This window comes from Trachinotus anak, unplaced genomic scaffold, assembly GCF_046630095.1.
Source record: "Trachinotus anak isolate AG129_WGS33_773 ecotype Australia unplaced genomic scaffold, CSIRO_AGI_Tana_v1 ptg000005l, whole genome shotgun sequence".
NCBI classification, from domain to species: Eukaryota; Metazoa; Chordata; class Actinopteri; order Carangiformes; family Carangidae; genus Trachinotus; species Trachinotus anak.
In genome coordinates, this window is record NW_027273856.1 from 21,473,620 (window position 1) to 21,493,421 (window position 19,802).

At 40.7% G+C, this 19,802-nt stretch overlaps 2 protein-coding genes across 2 annotated transcripts; both read right to left on the minus strand.

Moving 5' to 3' along the window:
- Window positions 1-570: 570 nt before the first annotated feature.
- Window positions 571-6,229, minus strand: LOC139621934 (phospholipase B1, membrane-associated). Its single transcript, XM_071478912.1, has 16 exons — window positions 6,019-6,229; window positions 5,672-5,736; window positions 5,067-5,157; window positions 4,882-4,940; window positions 4,505-4,572; window positions 4,329-4,372; window positions 4,074-4,194; window positions 3,729-3,780; window positions 3,551-3,631; window positions 3,404-3,469; window positions 3,214-3,305; window positions 2,808-2,889; window positions 2,535-2,636; window positions 2,216-2,311; window positions 1,958-2,029; window positions 571-1,273 (listed from the first exon to the last, which is right to left on the minus strand). The coding sequence occupies exons 1-16, from the start codon at window positions 6,074-6,076 to the stop codon at window positions 1,139-1,141; spliced, it is 1,284 nt and encodes a 427-aa protein (XP_071335013.1). The 5' UTR covers window positions 6,077-6,229; the 3' UTR covers window positions 571-1,138.
- A 147-nt stretch (window positions 6,230-6,376) lies between these two features.
- sel1l (SEL1L adaptor subunit of SYVN1 ubiquitin ligase) lies at window positions 6,377-18,788 on the minus strand. The gene is made up of 21 exons (XM_071478910.1): window positions 18,213-18,788; window positions 18,010-18,047; window positions 17,226-17,418; window positions 15,795-15,962; window positions 15,331-15,436; window positions 13,920-14,082; window positions 13,726-13,779; window positions 13,498-13,557; window positions 13,330-13,411; window positions 13,052-13,206; window positions 12,450-12,506; window positions 12,284-12,352; window positions 11,815-11,892; window positions 11,024-11,086; window positions 10,695-10,782; window positions 10,347-10,495; window positions 9,830-9,995; window positions 9,285-9,359; window positions 8,944-9,116; window positions 8,660-8,788; window positions 6,377-8,470 (listed from the first exon to the last, which is right to left on the minus strand). Exons 1-21 carry the CDS (start codon window positions 18,298-18,300, stop codon window positions 8,198-8,200), a joined length of 2,427 nt encoding a protein of 808 aa, XP_071335011.1. The 5' UTR covers window positions 18,301-18,788; the 3' UTR covers window positions 6,377-8,197.
- Between the last annotated feature and the right edge of the window lie 1,014 nt (window positions 18,789-19,802).

Consider the following 19,802-nt stretch of genomic DNA (forward strand, 5'->3'; position numbering starts at 1 on the left):
TGGGGATATTTTGTGTGGATAGATAAACAACAATTACTCTGATGCTCACCATTCAGTGGTATTAGTGTTTTTTCGCTCAGTGTGCTCAGTGTGGTGTCTTACTTTGGCTCCTCTTGGGCTCAGTGCATAATAATGCAGGTACTGGAGGACTGAGAAGTGAAAGTGGGCCAGCAGCAGCCTGGAGATCTGAGGAACAGACGTGTGACTAAACCGTCTCCGGTCTAAAAAGTCACAGCTTTCTGGAAAAGTCTGCAGAGGGTAGGACAGACGACAAATTCTTCTCCATCTTTAAATCATTTCAGTGAGTTGACCAGGGCCCCTCATCCTCTATGCAGACTACATGTTGTTGTAACTGAGGAAAACCTTGCTGGCCTCCTAGGTACATGAATTTTGATGTGGTGATTGATGCAATTCATAATTTTTGTCTTAAAAATTCAAACGTTTCATTTCCAATTCAACAAAATGAATGAATATGTTGCACTTTGGTAATATCCCCAAACTTTATCTGAGGAACTGGAAGCCTGACGACAGACTGAGACAGACATTCACTTCACTTCGGGGCAAAGTGTAATTAGTTAAATGTTTTATTTATGAAAAATGTCACATGAACTATTCAAAAATGATTACTTCTTTCCTTTGCTAATTACAACATCTGAAGTTTATATCAAGTAATACAGTATAGTTCAAGCTGCACCGGGCAAGACCCTTCCCTTAAAATACACCTACAGTTTATTATTATAATTACAAGTGAGGGAGAAACATGAAGATTGTCCCATCCCCACAGCTAGTGTGTGGTCTAACTGATAAATCATCATGATGGATTAAAATGTAAAAGCAAAAGGGAAAACTCTCTGCTACGAGCAGCAGTCTGCTCACCAACAACAACTAAATCTCTTCACCACCTCCCCCTCCGACTGCCTCTAAAGATTTAATATTTCAGGTTGCAGGATTCACCGCCACATTATCTACAGGGTCCTCACATCTTAAAACTGTGGTAATTTCTCCATGCTGGTGTTTGGGGTCACAGACGTGCAAAGTTGCTAAGAGCAGCTCACAGACTGTCCTTTGCAGATGATCGCCTCAACAGTGACCAGTGTAGCAGAGACGCGCTGGTAAAAATAGCTCGGTAAAGTGGAAACTACAGAAGTCCAAGACGTCCCAAACCCACGAGTAGCGAGAGCAGCAAGATGGCCGCCTGTGATGGAGCATCAGACTGAAGAGGAGGCTGCCCTGACCTGGCTGCAAGTGGTCTGGTGAAGATATATGGGTGTTCCTATAGACGGGACACAGAGAAGACGGGATGTTATAATTACTTAGTCTGAATGAATATCAAAGCATATAACGGCTCATACTTGTGGTTTGACTGTTTTAGCTCTTTAAGTGCACATCAATGTCATGCATTTCCCAAAGCATGACAAAGATGTTACCCTGATTTACAGCTGTCTAGATCATTTTGCAACTGTGTTAAAATCAACTTGAAACATATATTTCATATATTTCTATTTATTTAACGATTTTCTTTTTGGTCCTGTTCCTATTGTTGTTGTGTGGCAAAGCGGATGCAAACAAGGACTGTCCTGAAAAGTATTTATGGCTGTACATAAGATGTCCTGACAACTGAGACACACACCATGCATTTACAAGGTGACAGATAATGAGCAAACATGTACATACATGATGAAAATTACAGGGTAATTGAGCAATCCCAGCATTAAAAGGTTTGCTGTTCAACAACTGAAACAGAAAAAGATCTCAAAATAGTCCCTGCTAGCAACTGCATTATCATGGGCCAATAATTCAACTTCCACCAAACCAATATGGCAACAAACCAACAGCATCCTTTAGAAAAAAGCATTCAGCTAGCTTTAATCCAATTTTCCTCAATATAACACGACACTATCAGGAGTGAGGATCAGTTGGTTCTTGTTTGGCTTCAGGTTAAAAACACAGGTCTTACCAGCGGTGGACAGATGAGACTGATGGGGTCAGAGAAACTGCTCACAATCATCTTTCCTCCCTCAGGCTGAAACTGTGAGCAGGAGACAGAGAGAAGAGGAGAAACACAGTGAACTGCACTGATTCATTGTTTTAATACTAGTGATCCACATATATTTTCTATTCAATTATTATATTTCATTCTTAAATTGTGAGTGGCAACAGGCTGATTGTTGACCTTTAACCTCCTGCCATTCAGTTAAATACAAGCAGTGTTCACCATGTTGTTCCAGAGTCCCTTGGCCAGCTCTTCGTGCCCCTTTATGGTGAAGTGGAAGCAGTCGTGAGTGAAGAAGGTCATATCGATCTTCCCGTTCTGCTCAGGGAGACAAAAACATACACTGGTGTAGATTGACTGACAGGGTGTGTTGTTGGTGACCCTCTTGTGTTATCAAAGCTAAAAGCTATACAGCCCATCACTCTGAGGATCGTAATGATTTCAGTCATCACTGTGTAACTTTTCACGCCGACTAATCTCCTGAAAGCAGACACTTCTGCCATGTTGATATTGTTGTGGCCTCTGGGGTGAGACGGATTACCGGGAGCCGAGGAGGGTCAGCGTGTTTGAGAAAGGGCTGGAGAACAACAGCAAAGTCGTCCCTGAAGAAGCGGTCGCTGTACAGCAGCTTCTCAAGTCTTTTCTAGGGATGAACGAAACATGAAAATCACATTATCTGTTAATTCTTCTGACTCTTGATAACAGCAAACATGCAAATTACATACAGATAATTGTTGACATGAAATCAACATATCCATAATGTGTTTTCCTATTATGAATAACACTTTAACAGAGTGAAAGGTATCAACTGTACCTGGAACTCCAGATTGACCTCCACCAGCTCCTGTAGTTCAGGAGACCTGCCTACTGGCTCTATCAGACACGAACAGAAAGACCTAAAACATTGCAAAGGAATTTAAAAAATATATAGAAATGTGAAACTATCATGATTTAAACTGAAATACTTCGAGGTTTGGCCACTTCGAAGTGCCCCTCTAGACAAAAATACCCTCCTCGCAATAATAATTTGTCTGATATGGTAAAAAGACAAGAGGAACTTGAATGAATGTGAAAACAGCCTTCTAGCGTCAAACATGCATCACTCTGCACATTAAAGGTCAAACATCCAAATGAAGTAACAACAAGCCCAACATATTTTTTGAGTGGAGGTGGACCTTTAAGGCTCATGTAAATGTTCCTGTTAAGAAAGAGTGTCTCACCGTTGGAGCAGGCAGCCTGGGGTGGGCTTATGCACCTCCCTCAGTGTTTGCATGGGCAGGATCTGAACCACGTTAACGATCATACGAGGAACCTGAAGCACAACGTGGAGAAAAGGGCACGCTCTGTGTGACACGTGCATCCCTGAAGCTAAAACTGATCCAAATACAGCGTGCTTTGTTTTTTTTTTACCTCATTCATAAGCATTTCCAAGGAGACGGTCATATAGTGAATGAAGTTATCAACTGAAAAAAGAGCCTGGAAAGAACATGGATATTCTGCAGAGGTTAATTATTTCTATTGAACTAAAGCCAGCGTTCAAAAGAGAAGCAGACGGACCTTATCTTTGCAGTAATCACAGATGTCATTCATGCCCATGAGAATAGTCAAAAGCTTCCAGTCCTGCTCGAAGTTCAGGCCCTAAATGAAGAGACAGCAGAGGGGTCAGTTAACAACCAGCTCACTCTATCAACACTGTGTTGTTAACGCTTTAGGAAAAACTGGGGCATTACTGTACCTCATAACCTCTCAGTGTGTCAATCAGATGTCTCGTCTGGCCGGGGAGATTGCTAGAAGAAAACAGGGCCAACATCTTTATGAGCATCATTAATAGATAAAAACGGAAAGTTATAGCTCACTCGTTTTTATACAAGAACATCGTTTTCTAGTAGAAGTAGCCTGAAGCCCGAACACAAGTAAAATCAGGATAAACTACTATGATATTACTGGTTGCAAAGTAAGTCAAGGTTTTCAGGTCTCAACATAAAACTGAAATGATCCCTCTGGATGAGCAGGGATGATTTCATGAGTTTCTGATCGCTGCAGGTTGAAAACACTGCTCATCCCAGCGATGAGGCCTCACAAGGTGTTGTGTCCGGTCACGGCCAGGTTGAAGCCTGTTTCACTGATGTGACCCTGCATCCCATGAACCGTCTTGCCGGGAGCTGCACCAACCAGATTGGGATTGAATAGCTTGATGATATCTAAGACACACAATTGGAAAAAGAAATAAGTAAAGAAAACATATTGTGTTTTCTCTTCGGTTGACTGTGGTTCACGTGGAACAAGATAATGTTACGAGATGGCCGAGATATCATCGGTGATTAAAACGTCTTACTTGCCAAAGTAATGACATCCTGAAAAGACCCGTAGCCTCCGATACTGCAAGACGAGCAAGTGGAGAAAAAAAATGTTTGTATTTGAAACGATTTCATGTGACAAAATTACACATGCTGTGTTAATCATATTATGTGGTGCAGGATCTCTACAGGTTTCACACATGATATCTGTCACCTCCACGACACATGACGAAACTCAATAGGAATCCCGAGGACAGTGGTTGCGTTGGCACCTATGGCTGTCTGCAAGAGGAATAAAAGATGATGATTAGGATCTAATGGAAATACAGGCAGCCTAGGTGTGAGTGTGTGTCGGCTGCGATCATAAAAAGAGACCGGTGATTACTAATGTGGCTGCACTGCCACTGCAACATTGAGTCATCATGATTGTATCTTCTTTTATCCATCCTCCCCCATTGCTTACATTTTAGGCTCCTTCCACAAATAATCTGTATGTTTCTGCTGTCTGCTCAGTAGCACTTAAGCAAGTAAGCAAAATGCATGAATGAATGATGAAATCGATATTTTATACACTAGACATATAACACCTACTGTCAGAGAATCCCCCAGGGCAGCGATGACTTTGATATCCGCCGCCTTCACAAACTCAACTGAGCAAAAGGGTTAAAGGAAAGATGGAGAGGGAGAGAAAGAAGAGGGAAGAGAGCGATCGGTCAGATCGAGCGTTTCATCACAACAGGTGACAGTTTGCTTTGGGGCCGATCTGTGTGGCAGACCTGATGAGGGGACAGAGGGAGAGGGACTCATGTCCGGGCACTGGAACGCAGGATGCTTGAAGTTCACCGGTCGAGTTTTCTCTGGAAATTCCTGAAGAAGTGAGAAGAGAGAAGAGAGTCAGCTCATACCCAGTTATAGCTTTTATTTTCTTCTACTGATTAAACTCTGGTCTCTCAGGAGTCCCAGCTGTCCTGATCCTTGTTTCTTCCTGTTGGGATTCTTTCATACTTTGTTTGACTGTATTACCTTTGACTGATTGACCCTTGTTTTGCTCATGTCTTTAGTCTGTTAGCTGTGCTTGTTCTGCACATACTCAGGATGCCTGCTGGTCCATGTGGTGTGGCCTGTTGTCACCCCGTGGTGACCTGCCTCTTATCTTAAAAGTAGTTTACATACAGTATATTGTCCAGTTGTTTGTACAAATAAATCTGTCAGTCAAGGCCTTTTGGTCCATTAATCGTAAGTTTACCTGACTGTTAAAATGATGAACAAAAATAAAATCGGCCAACAAAATAATGTGCTATAAGAAGTAGATTTTCAGTCTAATACATTGTTTAACAGTGACATTTTTATGTTCAGTGATAAAACCAGGTGTAAACTGTACCTTGTTGAGGGCCTCCTTGCTGTAGTGTCGTATCCCCTCCTCATACTCCCACCACCAGTCGTCGCCTTACAGAGAAGGATCATTTCCAAACCATTTCGAACTTGTTTATCAATTAAACAAGTAGTTTTCCCTCAACACAATCATTTAAAGTACAAAAAAAGCCTTTCAGTCTGTCTTTACTCTGGTCGTAGACATTTGTCCTAAATCTAAGTTTATTTGAAATCAAGTCTTAACACAATGTAAAACACAGTCTGAAAAAAGGGCCCTGTTTCAGAGGCTGCTGTAACAATTAATACAGGCACACCGCCCCACATGTGCTCTGCCCTCCTGCTTGTTCTAGCACTTACCTTTGACAGAGCAGGACACGAGCACACATGTTGCCACGGCGATGCAAAGCCACTCCATAGTAATGCGTATGGGCCAGTCAATGGGTCACCCCTACAGACTGCACAATGTGATGCTCAGTTTTTACAGCACTGTCACGTTGTCTCGCCCGCCCTCTACAGCTGAGTGACAGCCTGTGGGTCCAGTCACAGCCTTTCTGACTGTTCAGCACAACACCTCCTCTTATGTTTGGTTTTTAACGCTCAATCACTCAGTGTATTGATAGCCACCACATCTCTTCATGTTTCCGGTATTATAAGGTGTTACAAATACCTGTTGATGTTAACATTTTAACAGACATTACAATTAAACTGACAACCATTAAATATCCATATATCATTTATTCATTTCTTTATAAACTTGTATTTACGATGGTAAAAATGCAGTCTTCTCGACAATCGTCATCAGTGTTTCAGTGTAGACAAATTGTGAATCATGTGGGTATCAATACATGAATGCAGAGACGTCAATATCATTGAAACATTGGGAATAATTTTTTATCGTCCAGCAAATAACATTGTACTGTCCTTTTTGACTTCATACACTTCATGCAGATGTTTTGGCAGATTAATTCTCACTAACAACAAGCACACACTGTGGAGCTGAACAAATGGGCTTTAGAGAATAAACAGCATGTGGTAAATTTAGAAGTTTCTAATCTAGTTTAGAGAAATACTGAATGACCTAACCATGGCTTCATTTGTTTCCCATCTCAGGCTCAGATTTAGGTCCATCTGAGCTGAACAGTGTAGGCAGCAGTCTCCAACTCGGACTTTGGTGAGGGGGTGGAAATTCTCACAACAGCTGAAGTTGGGTAACCAAAAGAAAAAAAAAAAAAAAAAAAAAAAAGGTTCCTTCCTCTAACGTGGACACAATCCAACAATCCAGAGTTTGAGGCGCTGCTATCTTTAAGGCTGTTCCATTTTATGCCTCAGCTAACACGAGGCTGAATAAACTAAATAAAACTATTATTGAGCTACCTTCCAGAAACCAACAAATCAAAGCATGTTGATGGAAAAAAAAGAACACACCAATGTACAGCACACCTTCACTACTGTTCTCTGCTTCCTTTCAATGGACTGTATTTATCTGTTTTTGTCACATTTGCTCTTTAGGATGAATTTTCAAAAAGGCTGCGCACTCTGCTTTCACTATGCTTTGAGAGTGAAAGACGTCTGTATGAATTTTCAAACAGGAACCACATCACCTGTTCCTGTTTGGTGACAGCTGAGTTCTGACCAACTTCCGCAGCTTCTCATTCTCTCTAGATGTTTGCCACGTTGAAAACATAAAACATCAACCTGTGTGCTTAAAATTAAATAATTTATCAAACAAGCATCCAGTCCAGCTTTTCTATTGATCAAAGTAAACCACTTGACATTTTTCTTGTTCTTATACTGATGACATAACATGGCTTTAGTATATTTTAGCACTGTCACTAATGCTGAATGAACAAAAACTCTTTTCTCTGTGAAGTGACAACATGTCAATTAAACAAATAACTAATGAAAGTTAAACTGCAATGCAAAATGAATGCAAAACTTGGGTGTATGAAAAAAAAAGGTGCCTCAAGTCTGCAAAACATGCAAAATCATGACTTCTTTTAGCAAACTAAACTGGGGCTAGCAAATAAAATGAGTTCACATTTTCCTGACTGATTTACTGCACAAAATTAGGACAGAAGCTCTTCAACTGAGTGTAATTTTCTCAAAAAAGGAAAGTGAGAAGAAACTAATGCACATATCAGATTCCAACTATGTTGACCAAAATGTCTTTGATCTGGCAACTTCAAGACTGTTTCCACGATGAGGACACGGGTGCTTGTGGCAGTATCCTGAGTCACAGACTAACAAGTCCCAAGTCTGCGTTATCCTCTCAGCACTCTGTTCTGCAGCACTGTCCATAAACACCTTCACTGTCTCGCTCTAAGCACAGGACCAGCATATTTTAAATGGAGAAAGGGAGTTGTGAGACTGAGCAGTTCAGCAGCCATCTTAGTCCTTTTTTCTGTGGAGGGGAGCAGGCAGAGTGGGAGTGGTGCTCAAACTAGCAGGTATTCAGCTAGTAAGCACCAGCTGCTCCCTGCAGCGGGCTGGCACAGCCTGTCTGTCTATTCCTGCCCTCACTCCGTCTGGCTTCTTCTCACTGCTGCTCCTCTTCCTCCTGGGCCGGCTCCTGGGCTTGTGTTTCTCCCTGACCCTGGGTGTCGGCCTGGGCTTGTGGCTGTTCCTGAGGTGGTCTGGGAGGGGGCGCAGGGGCAGGGGCAGGGGGACGAGGTGGCACTATGATTTGGTGTTGGCGCTGACGGTAGGCGATGACTGTGCCTAAGAGCAGGGCGATGACTGTCATAAGGTAGAGGTCCCACTCTGGGCCCAGAAGTTGGTCCAGGTCCACCTGAGAAACCATCTCCTTCAACTGAGAGCAGCCACAATAAATAGAGAGAGGATGAGGATGGGGGGAGGATGAAGGAAAAAGACACATCTGATTAATTTCAGTTTCCTCTAATGAAGAAGCTTTTAACTGGTCTGAATTATAGTTCTGAGTCTCTATTTCAAAGCCAAATTGACACCGATCCAGCTCGAGAATTTAGGAGGAAGTACTTACATTAAGATCCTGCAGATACTGAAGCGTGTAAATCAGGCCAAGCTTGCACAGGGCCAGGAAAACTGGGACCTGGGCATCAGGACTGGCTTCAGCGGCCATGTCGTAGAACCGCTTGGCTAAATGGATGTCCTGCAGAAATAATTGGAACAGCGCCAAATTACAAATCAGTTTGAATTTGAGATCTACATTAACTTTACTCTGCCTTTATAAAGCAACGTGACTAAGTGCAAACAAATGTAATGTTGAGAACAAGCTGATGTTCAAGAGTCACCAGTGAAACTCACCTGTTTGATGCCCAGCCCTTTCTCATGCATGTAGCCCAGGTTGAACATGGCCTGGGCGCTGTGCTGCTGCTCTGATGCCAGTCGGTAGTGGATGACAGCTGTCTCATAGTCCACATCTGTCCCGTAGCCATAGAAGTGATAGTCCCCTAGTTTTATCCTGGCCACAATGTAACCTGGGAGAGACAATAACTTGCATCAACCTTCTTTCTACTGGAAGGGTAAATCCCACTAATCTCTTTATGTAAATCTGTCACAGTTGGAGAAAGATGAAAGACTAAAATGTAAAAGTAAATCCAGCACAGATGTAAAATGGATGAGGGACAGAGGGTGTATGGACTCACCTTGTGCTGCGGCTCTTGTCCAGTGGAGCAAAGCACGAGGGTATGTCTCATTCTCACTGAAGATCTTTGCCCCTTCTGTGTGTTACCAAAAAAAAAACACATTCAAAGGTCACAATGTTACTTTTCCCAAAGTTGGGTGGTGATCAATACTTTGAAAAATGTGCATAATAAGACACAGAAGCATTTTCTCCCACATTTGTTTCACTAAAATAAATTTTGCTATTGTTTAAGAAGAAGCAAACCAACTGTGATTAAACAACAGCAAAGACCAACTTGATAAATATGTATGGTTCCACTGGCATTTGGTTCATTTGAGGCAGATATGTGTAAATACTATTTATATACCATACTCTTTATTATGTCATTGACTGGTCACACAGCAGAATAGGGAACTGGATACACATGGGTAACTGTCTTCCACTGAGGGTTTGCTAGAAGTGAAGCTAACACTACAAAGAGTTTTTAAAAAAATGTATGGCATTTCAATGTGATTTGCTTTTCCCTTAAACACACTTTCATGATGATAAAGTCATGGCTTCTCTTACTCTGGTCCAGAATGAAGGCCACGTTGCTCTGGGCCACCTCGTAGCCCTGCTCAGCCAGCAGCAGATACTGCACCAGCGCAGCATCTGTCTCTCCCTCCTTAAAACTGCCGTAGGCCGTCATCAGACGCTCTGACCAGCGGCCGCGCTCACACACGTTCTTGAAAAGCTGCAGCAAAGACATCAGCACACAGTGTGAGACACCAAACAACTGGGCCTGTTTAACATTCACGCACAACAACGTCATTGTAGCTGCTTCTAGCTGTAGCTGCCTCTAAGGTTTGTGACTTGTAAATTGTATCACTTTCCAACTTGCAATACAATGTAAGTGTAAACAATGACCAGTGGAATAAGACTAGAATGAATGATAACTGATCACCTCAAATGAGGCGCTACATAATTGGCAGCATATGGGCTTCAATGGATGAGTAACTGCTGAATCGCAGCAGATAGATGCTCTCAGTCCCTCCTCATTTCAATATAATGAAGAGAAAGGAGCAGCAGCACCAGAGTGGCTCACCTCCACAGCAGTGTGGCAGGAGCGCATCACACCAGTACCGGTGGCGTGCATCTGGGCCAAGTTGTAGAAGGCTAGGATGTGGCCTGACTGTGAGGCCAAGTTGAAGAACTTGAGCGCCTGTTTATAATCACGCTTCACACCAATTCCATCTGGGGAACGAGAGGAAGAAAAACATTGAATGGAACAGAAAATAACATGGAAGACAAAATGATTATTCGAGTCAACAGAAATAAAAATGATGTGAAGGAAATAAAGAGAGACTGAGGGATAGTAAAGGTAATAGATGATTCAAATTTTCAGACATATACACACACACACACACATACACAGTAAGCCCTCAACACTCACTGTAATACATGGTGCCCAGCTGGAGCTGTCCGTCCACCCAGCCCTGCTCTGCTGCCTTCTGGAAGTATTTCAGTGCCAGCTCATAGTTCTGAAGACACAAACACACAACTTACAAATGGTTGCTCTCATTCCAGCATCAGCGACACAAAGCGAAATCCTAATACACTAAACTACTGTTTTATATTTCCCCCTATTTATTTCCTCAATGCCAAAAAACTGTAGCCATCAGCTTAGCAAAAGAAAGCTGAAGCTGAAAACTAAAATGAGTCGTGGTTTGTTTCTTATGTTAACGCAGAGAAAATATCAAAATAATTGTAAAGGCTCCTTACCACTTGGACACCTCTTCCATACAGATAGGCCATGCCCAGGCCGCTCTGTCCCACTGGATTACCCTGAGTGAAGAAAAGGAGCGTGTTAAAGCAAATACTGACGGTGAGTGACAGCTGATTAACACCCGTCACCTGACAGGTAAAAGTGTGTGCAGTAACAGGCGCCTGCTCCCCTTCAGAGGAGTGCTGCTTTCTTTTAAAGAGTAACTGCTGTGATAAATGCTGATACAATCACCAGTGCATTGGTTCCCAACCTGTGGGCCGGGGCCACGAAGGTATTACAATTGGGCCACAAATCATTTGCAAAACAGAATAATTTTGGCAAAAAGATGTGATTATAATATATAAATAATGTTTTAAAATGAAATGCTCTTTAGAAATACTTGAAATGTTTAAAAACTTCTCTCATTTTTTAATCGTATTAAGGTCTATCACTATGATGAGCTAATGATGAAATTTTTATGTTGTCACCAGACCACATTATATACTTGTTGGCTATCTCAGTCTGACTGCGCACTAAAAGATTACATCCATGGCAAAAACTGGAATATCCAAATGGATAGCAGCTGGTTAGCAACAAGAAGAAAAAATAAACAGAAGGAGAGTCAGGAGACACATAGTTAATCAACAAGTGAAATTATTTGGCCTCTGAATCTTTTGCTTTCAGATGTGGGTCACCAACATTTTTGAGAATTTCAAGTGGGGTTGGAAAAGGTTGGGGACCACTGCACTAGAGGGTAATCTACCCAGTATGGATAGATAAAGACTTTATTGTACAGCTTCTTTCTTACCAAGTCTGAAGCCTTCTTGAAGTACTGCAGGGCTGTCTCGTTGTTCTGAGGGAGAAACTCACTGCCCTCTGAGTACATCTGAGGGACAGAAGGAGCCACAGCAATGAAAAACTTGATGTAACACGTCAAATGCAAGTGCACTGCACCACCCACTCTTAAAAACCAATGCCAATCATTGACTTTATTTATTTTGGATTGAATTTCGACTAGTGCAGCTCTCCAACTATCTGACTGAGTTCTCACTCAGTAAGGGCTACATATTCATACTGTTTGCAAACACAGAAGTGAAGCAGATGGGTAAAAAGAAAACTCAGTTAATCAAAACCTATCTGCATATTATCAGATGGGTACTTTGATAGAAAAGGACAACGTACAGCAGGCAGGTCAGTGTAAAAAGACAAAAAAGAAAGGTGTATTCAATAAAACTGTGGAATTTACAGACAAATACATTCAACCTCATCTCACACACCTTGCCGAGGAAAGCCATAGCATGTGTGTTCCCTGCATTTGCAGCCTGGGTGAAGTAGTCATACGCCCTCTGTTGGAAAGTAAGCATCAGAAATACATTTATTGTTGCAAAAACAACCACAAGAATTGTGGTTGGACTAAAAGAAATGACTAAAAGAAAATGTTACCTGGTGATTTTGTTCAACTCCACGTCCTCCATGTAAGTGAAGCTGACCCAATCCCACCTGAAATGGGAAAAATGGCCTAGTTAACTTTATTGTACAATAAAAAATATATAAAAACACCAGCCTTTTAATTGACTGTACTGACTGTACTGTACTGACTATACTGTAATTATATGTTTTATTTAAAGTATGAAACTGTAATAGGTAATAAATGATGCAGATGTCTATGTATAGAAAAAGTGTTGACAAATCTCACATAATGCAGTGAGCTCTGACTGACCATGAAAATTTGTCTTTAAACTAAGACATGTCAGTTATTAGATTGCAGACAGAAAACCGACATGATGTGCACAAGTCATTAATACAAGTGGAATTGGTTTTTGAGTCCAAGAAATTGGTTAAATCTGATTAGAAATGTCACTTTTATAGCTGCCATCTTTCTATTTTGAATTCTACAAAATTGTAGAATATTAACTTTAACTTTTTCCCCCAGTGAATCCAATTAGGTTTTATTTGTTAAAAAAATATCAAGGTATAAGTACATGTTGACAAAGAATATTTAGCTGGTTGTTGTTTTGAACAAATTAAAATGACAAGCATTATACCTGAGCTTGTACATCTCCTTTCTCAGCTAGAAACTGGTAGTATTGGATCAGGTCCTCCTCCAACATCCCGCTGGTGGAGCCCGGGTTCTCCACCTCATCCAGAAGCCTGATTCTCTGCACAGCTGAGCCCCCTGTCAGGGATACATCACTGGCCACTGGAAGCGGTGACAGAGAGCAGAGTGGAGGAAGAGCAGAGGGAAGAGAAAGACTTTTAATGAGGTTATGTGTCCAAAAGAATCATTACATGGAAACCTTTAGTAAGTACAGCAAATTCTTACCCTGATTTGCCACGAGCCTGTAGTGTGTCAGTGCTGACTCACAGCTCTGGGGAACACCCACACCTCCCCAGTATCTGTATCCCTAATAAGACAAAAGGAAAAGGCATTTTAATACCTTATAAATAGAGTGATTCTGTAATTGATTCTCTGACACATCAGTTGACGCACCAGAATCATATGAGCTACCAAGTTTCCACCGAGTGCACTGAAGGTGTAGTAAACCAAGGCCTGAAAAAGATGGAGGAAATATGTAAACAAGTATTGGAAAAAGTGTCAGACATTACATTTATTTTGTAGAGATCTTTGTCCAGAGAGACGTACAATACGCACATTTAATCTCCAAAAGGAGAAAGAAACTCTGAGACATAACTTAAATTATTTAGAATGAAAAAGCACCTTAGCTTGACTCGAGTTAACTCCAAGTCCTGCAGCATACAGAAAGCCAAGAGCCTATGGAAAAACAAACAAAGCACAATCTCACATATTTGATTATCTTAGCACAAATGATCAGCATTTTGGTAAGGTAAGGTCAAAATGCAAATTAAAACCTTTCTCAATTACAATATAAACATTTTGAACGGGAAATGTACCATCTGAGCTTTGGGTGAGCCCTCCATTGCAAGCTTCTCAAACATTTCCTTGGCCTTGGTGACGTTCTGGTGCATGTAATCTCCAAACAGCATGGCGTAGGCCACCTTCTCCATGGCTTTCTGGTGGCCCTTCTCTGCTACTTTGAGCAGCTTTTCATATAATCTGAGAGGGCAGTTGGATAAGCAAAGATGGCTTTGGTGAAGTGGGAGTGAAAAACAATGTGTACATAAGAAACAGTACTGTGACATTAAAAGCAAATAAGGATGTGCTAACCGAAGTTACAGGGTAATAAAGCACACATGACATAGATACAGCCATTCCAAAACTAAATTTACAATCAATCTGATAGTGTCTGTTAAGTAAACAAGCTTCAGGTTACATAAGATGACTCTTCAGAGACAAAAGGCTGTAGGTAAGTTTAAATTTGCTGTGATTCAAAAGAAATAACAAGACATACTCTTACACTCAAAAGCATATTAAAAAGATGTGCCATGTATTGAAATAACAACAAAACATAGCTCATTCTAAACGTAAAGGGAAATCTTTTAACAGTTGAAGCACCTACTACATACTTGAGCACAGTGGGGTTTTTTTTATATTTTCATTGTGTTTGATCACAGCCAAGCATCTACAACTTAATTCTGTATCCAGACGTCTGTTTAGTACACAAGATTAATCATAATGCTGCTCCTCCAGCGCTGAAGAGCTTTGTTCAGCTCCAATCTGAGCAAATGGTCAAGGTCTGCTTCAAGGGGAGACTGCAGCGTCCCTATATGAGGCTCAGCCTTTGCACAATCTGCCTTTTCATCGAAAGCATCAAAAGAAGAATGGAATAAAATCCCATGAATCTGAAAACCTGGTGGTGATGTTAGGTTTTGCGTTGTGTTTTATCCTTCACCTGCCCAGGAACTGCAGAAGGAAATTCGCTGGTCTTTGAGATTAATGTATTGTGTACATGCTTCCTCAATGAATTTAATAAATTTAATAAAAAACATATCAGCTCATAGACTGGGGACCTATCCAGGGTGTACCCCACCCTTTCCCGAAGTCGGCTGGGATTGGCTCCACCCTCCCCCGCGACCCGGTTTCAGATAAGCGGTATAGAAAATGGATGGATGGATGGATATCAGCTCATGTGAGATTACTACTCTTCTCTTTGCTCTATTTTACCACTTCATCTTTAATTTTATCTCTCGGAGATGAAATGGTAATTTATTTTTCATCTTTTTCAGGTTTCAGGATTAATCTAATTATCATATCTGGGACAGAACTGGGAAGTTAACATTTGCAGATAAAGATACATTTTAGAATTTAATGTTTTTTACCGTAACACTTTGTTATCAACAAATCTAAGTGCTTCTTACAATAGTGCAGATGTCTTTAAGGCAGAAAATTCAGGAAGAAACTCACTCTTTCTTCTGTGTCTTCCTGGTGGTGGCATTGAGCATACGCAGGACAGTCTGATACTGCTCCTCAGCCTCCTCCGCCTGTAGTCTCTGCTGTGCCTGCTCCTCCGCTAATGGACAGAGAGGAGAAGCCAATAATAATACAGATGAAATAAAGGCTTTCAAAACTTTGGCAGCAGTGAGGGCAATAATAATTTTGAAAATGAAACCATGATGTGCTTTCAGACCAGTTTTCATAATCAGTTTCAGTTGCTGTTGAGCTTTTTAAAGGGTTTCATTTAGCTAGGCAAATAATTAGCAGTGAACAAATTCTATAACAATGTATCTCTATTTGTTGGTTTTGTGTGATTAATAAGCCTACAATACTTAAATGTTCAGTAAGCCATTTTAGCAAATACACCACTGTAGCTGAATGACTGCATTTTGATTTGCTTCATTAAATTCAAGGTCCTAAATTGGAAGACTTACTCTCACAAAAACCCCACTTTTTCTCCTGGTCATAGTCATAGGTTGTCGCGCACCACAGCCGTCCATCCCCCCGTCCATCAGTGGTACAGTCTGAGTACTCCTTCCCCTGGAAGAGGAATGGGAAGATGCAGGGCTCTCCATGGGCTGTACCTCCATTCACCACAGGAACTGTAAAAAAAAAAGCACAGTATTATTATGATGATAGATCAAGAAAAAATAATAATGTAAAAATACCTGGCTGTAATATAATAACATAGAAAATATGTTACCATGTCCATTGTGATTTCTCTCTCTCTCATATGAAACAACAGTTATGGATTTACAAATTCATTTTAAAAAGGTGAAAAAAATGTTAATTTCAATACATTTCCATAAATCATATTAAACTCAGTAATACACTTTTGTAAGAACCCTGTAGGAAAACAGTTAACAATCCCCAAGTAAAATGATGCAACTGACTGCAAGAGGAGCCACAGGTGCAAGGCGCTGTTAATTTCTCATGGGGTTTAACCGTTTATCCAATCTGGCATTGCCCTGAAACCACACGCGCCTTTGCTCAGAGTCAGCAACACAAAGAAACAGGTGAATGTGTCAAGACCCAAGAAAACTTATGAAGAAAAAAAGAAAAAAAATCAGGGGAGGCCTCATTCTCCAAAACAGATGCAATTTAAGACGAGGTGAGCTGAGGGCACTGAGGAATCAATGACAGGCGATCACTGCCAGTCACATTAACCAGAAATGCTTACAAAAGTGTTAACATGTTATTGTAGGTTCAGACTAGAGGTCCCCGAGACATACCCCTGAAATTTAAAGAACAGGTCTTTACTTCAGTAACTGGTATAAAGGTAACCCCTGTCAAAACATTTAAATGAGTTCACAAAGATCAGCTGTTATATTAGTAAATGCAAATTTCAGGCATCAATCTCACGTCTCACTGCATCAAAATGCAGTATAATACGCAAGTATAACCACAAAACCTTATCAAGCACAGCTATGAAGTCTTAAAAGTGCCATAATCATGGCACGGTTATAAGCAGAGGCAACATGGTGTAGCCAGAGAAAGTTTCCTGATGTAGAGTCTCCAAGTCATTCCACTGCTCCATCTATTCCTGTCTCTTAATTGGTAAGGTAAAATCACTGTACTCAAAAGTCTGTGAACACTTGCCAGCTTACGATCTCTGTCTCACACAGACATTTGAAGCTAGACATTTACATAAACCAAGAAAACAAACCAGCGGCAGAAAGTCCACACAAGCACCCAAATGATAACATTCAACACAAAAAAAAGTTCATGATAAGACATGGTTATGGATTGTGTGTGTACGCTCAAAGTTAACAGGCGACACAGTTCTTATGCCATGGTTCTTTTGCCGGGCTGCACTATGTGCATTGTTTCCAGCTCACTATTTTAGTTCAAATTTTAGTCTTTACCCTCTTTAGGTTTCTCCTCAATAGGAGGAGGCTGGTCAGGCAGGTCCTCCTTCTCCTCTCCCTCCAGTCCATCTCCAGCTGACTGTTTCTCCTCTTCTGGCTGAGAGACATCATGTCCAGATGTCACAGAGGCACCTGCCGCAATTACTGACGCCAGATGAACGTCTTCTTCATCGTCTGGGTCATGGTAAGACTGCAAGGAGGACAAACAAGACGTTATTGTAAAGGAAGAGTACAAATGGTGGAAATCACGTTCCATATAAAAGCAAGATATGGATTTGTGATAGATTATTTGTAAACTTAACATTTCCATCTCCCCAAAAACTTGCAACACTGTTATCTGCTTACTCTAAAACGCTTTATTTATTGAATTAGAAAAAGATAACTTTTTGATTGCTCTGTACCAGTTTAACAGCCAATTTGTGCTCAAAACACTGTACTTTTCCTTTTTGAGTGAGGACAAGATCGATTTTTTTTTTTTCCACACAAATAGTTTATACTTAACACTGCCAGTTTGCCAATAGCTTAGATAGGCTTAAATAAACCTATAAGATAAGCATATAATAATGTCAACAAAACATAAACATGTGGAATAACAGACAAGGCAAGGCAGTAATGTGATGTGTCAAATGAAACCCATAAAAGACACTAGGTATTAGATACCAACAGCCGTTTGTATGGAGGTCAACTTTGTTATTAATCTCCATTTATAACTTCTGAATCAATTCAATCATCTACGGGGTTTGATTTGCTTACTTTAAGACATCAAATAGCTATGACGTACCTTCAGCTCAGGTCCGTCATTCCCGTGTTGCTCCTCATCTGAAAAGCATGAATATTGCAGCAGTAAAGACAGTGTCATCTTGAGAGGGACGAAGCTGTTCGCGAAACTTAAACAGCTGCTTGCAACAGTATTAGAAACGTAACGCTGTAGCAACTTGTCTGCGCAGATATTAGCCACTGATACAGAATAAACGATGTACTTACCAGATGTTATTCCTTTGACGAAGAGAATCAGCAGAATGGCCAAAAAATAAAATATTCTCGTCGTCTTTAAACACCCCTTAAAGCCCATCGCTACTGTTGACAAGCTAACACTCTGCTAGCTGTAGCTGCTGCTATTTCTATCACCAAACATTCAGGTGCAGTTGCGTCCCACTATGATAAGTAGCATAAATAAACACGCACACACACGCACACGCCGGTCAAAACGGAACCTTATTCCCTCTGGATACCACCTTGGTTAATTTTAGCTTCTGTAGCTGTCAAACAAGCTAACAAATACCAGTGCAAAGCTAAGCTAGCAGTGTAGTACCTGGCTGAACAGACGTTCACCTAAAAAAGCTAGGGGCAAACAAAAGACCAGCCGCACGACGCAATGTTTGCGAGTGACCTAACTCTTCGGTCTGAAACTTAGTTGCCGAGTTTTTCTTTGTACTTGAAAACAACGGAGCAATAAGCTTTAGCGTTTAGTTTCTATCAACCAGATACTACTTAGCTACCCATGTTAAGCCCTTACTACTGATCGACACTTCCTATTCTCGACATTCGACCAATCAAAACGCGTTTCGAATGACAGTAGCCAATGAGCAGAGACCAAAGATGTGTCAGCGAATCAGGTGCGTACACAATTATGTTTCTAGCAGATGGGCTTGTCCACGACACCAGACACGTTATGAAGATGCAAGGTTAATCATGTGTAAGGTGGAGGTTGTTTCCTTTTCTTCATATTATTAGTAACTCCATAACTATAGAGAGTACGAATATTAGAAGCGCAAAAACTAACAATTATACGTACCTGATATGTGATATCCTTATTCTGCACTACTGTCCCTTTTATTTCCATGATGCTAAAACATTACTGTGGAAAGTAAGTGGGGACGTGAAGAGCTTTGAGGAAATAAAGAGGTTGTTATGCCCTCTGGCAGATTTGAAGTTGGTATGTGCCCGTATTATGACAAAGGACACTGATGTCTCAGGTCATGTTATTTTGTTGCCATTTGTATTTTAGTTTTGTGTGCTGTGAACTCCTCAGTCTAATTCAAATGAACCATTTTGAAATGAAAATAAACTATTGAATTTTGAAACCTTGTTTGTGAGAGCACCACTACTACACTGCTGTTACTATAGTCAAGGCAGACTATAAAGTTATAACCACTTGCTTTATAAATGGTTGATAAATCATTTGTTAGGTCTTTATAGATGAATAACAAGCCATTAATAAGGTGAACTTAAACTTTTTTTTAACTAACATGTATAACTACAGATTTGATAGCTATTATTCTAAGAATAGTTGAAATGTTTGAGACTAAAGTGGCAGAAAATTAAAAACAGGAGAGATTCTGTTTACTGTACTATTTGAAACTAAAAAATATATTTTCGTGTCATGGAAGGTCTACAGGTCAAAAATAAAAGATGCATCTCATGTTTATTTTTCATAAATTGCAGTTCCATATTGGCTGTAATATTGTTCTGTTGTATAATGATCTCATTCAAAAATCTCTCAGAAGGCATCAAACTGCATTGATTGCAGAGCAGTCTCGCTCTGCGCTCTGTCAGGTCCTTTGCAAACAAAAG

What these genes read in the sequence shown, in the direction of transcription:
- LOC139621934 (XM_071478912.1), bottom strand. Translation starts at nt 6,076, where the DNA reads ATGGAGTGGCTTTGCATCGCCGTGGCAACATGTGTGCTCGTGTCCTGC. An exon ending in CGTGTCCTGCTCTGTCAAAG is followed by an intron (nt 5,737 to 6,018) that starts GTAAGTGCTAGA and finishes CTTCTCTGTAAG; the next exon opens with GCGACGACTGGTGGTGGGAG. An exon ending in TCCCTCTGTCCCCTCATCAG is followed by an intron (nt 4,941 to 5,066) that starts GTCTGCCACACA and finishes CCTTTTGCTCAG; the next exon opens with TTGAGTTTGTGAAGGCGGCG.
- sel1l (XM_071478910.1), bottom strand. Translation starts at nt 18,300, where the DNA reads ATGGGCTTTAAGGGGTGTTTAAAGACGACGAGAATATTTTATTTTTTG. An exon ending in ATGGAAGAGGTGTCCAAGTG is followed by an intron (nt 10,783 to 11,023) that starts GTAAGGAGCCTT and finishes TTGTGTCTTCAG; the next exon opens with AACTATGAGCTGGCACTGAA. An exon ending in CCTGCCACACTGCTGTGGAG is followed by an intron (nt 9,996 to 10,346) that starts GTGAGCCACTCT and finishes TCTTTGCTGCAG; the next exon opens with CTTTTCAAGAACGTGTGTGA.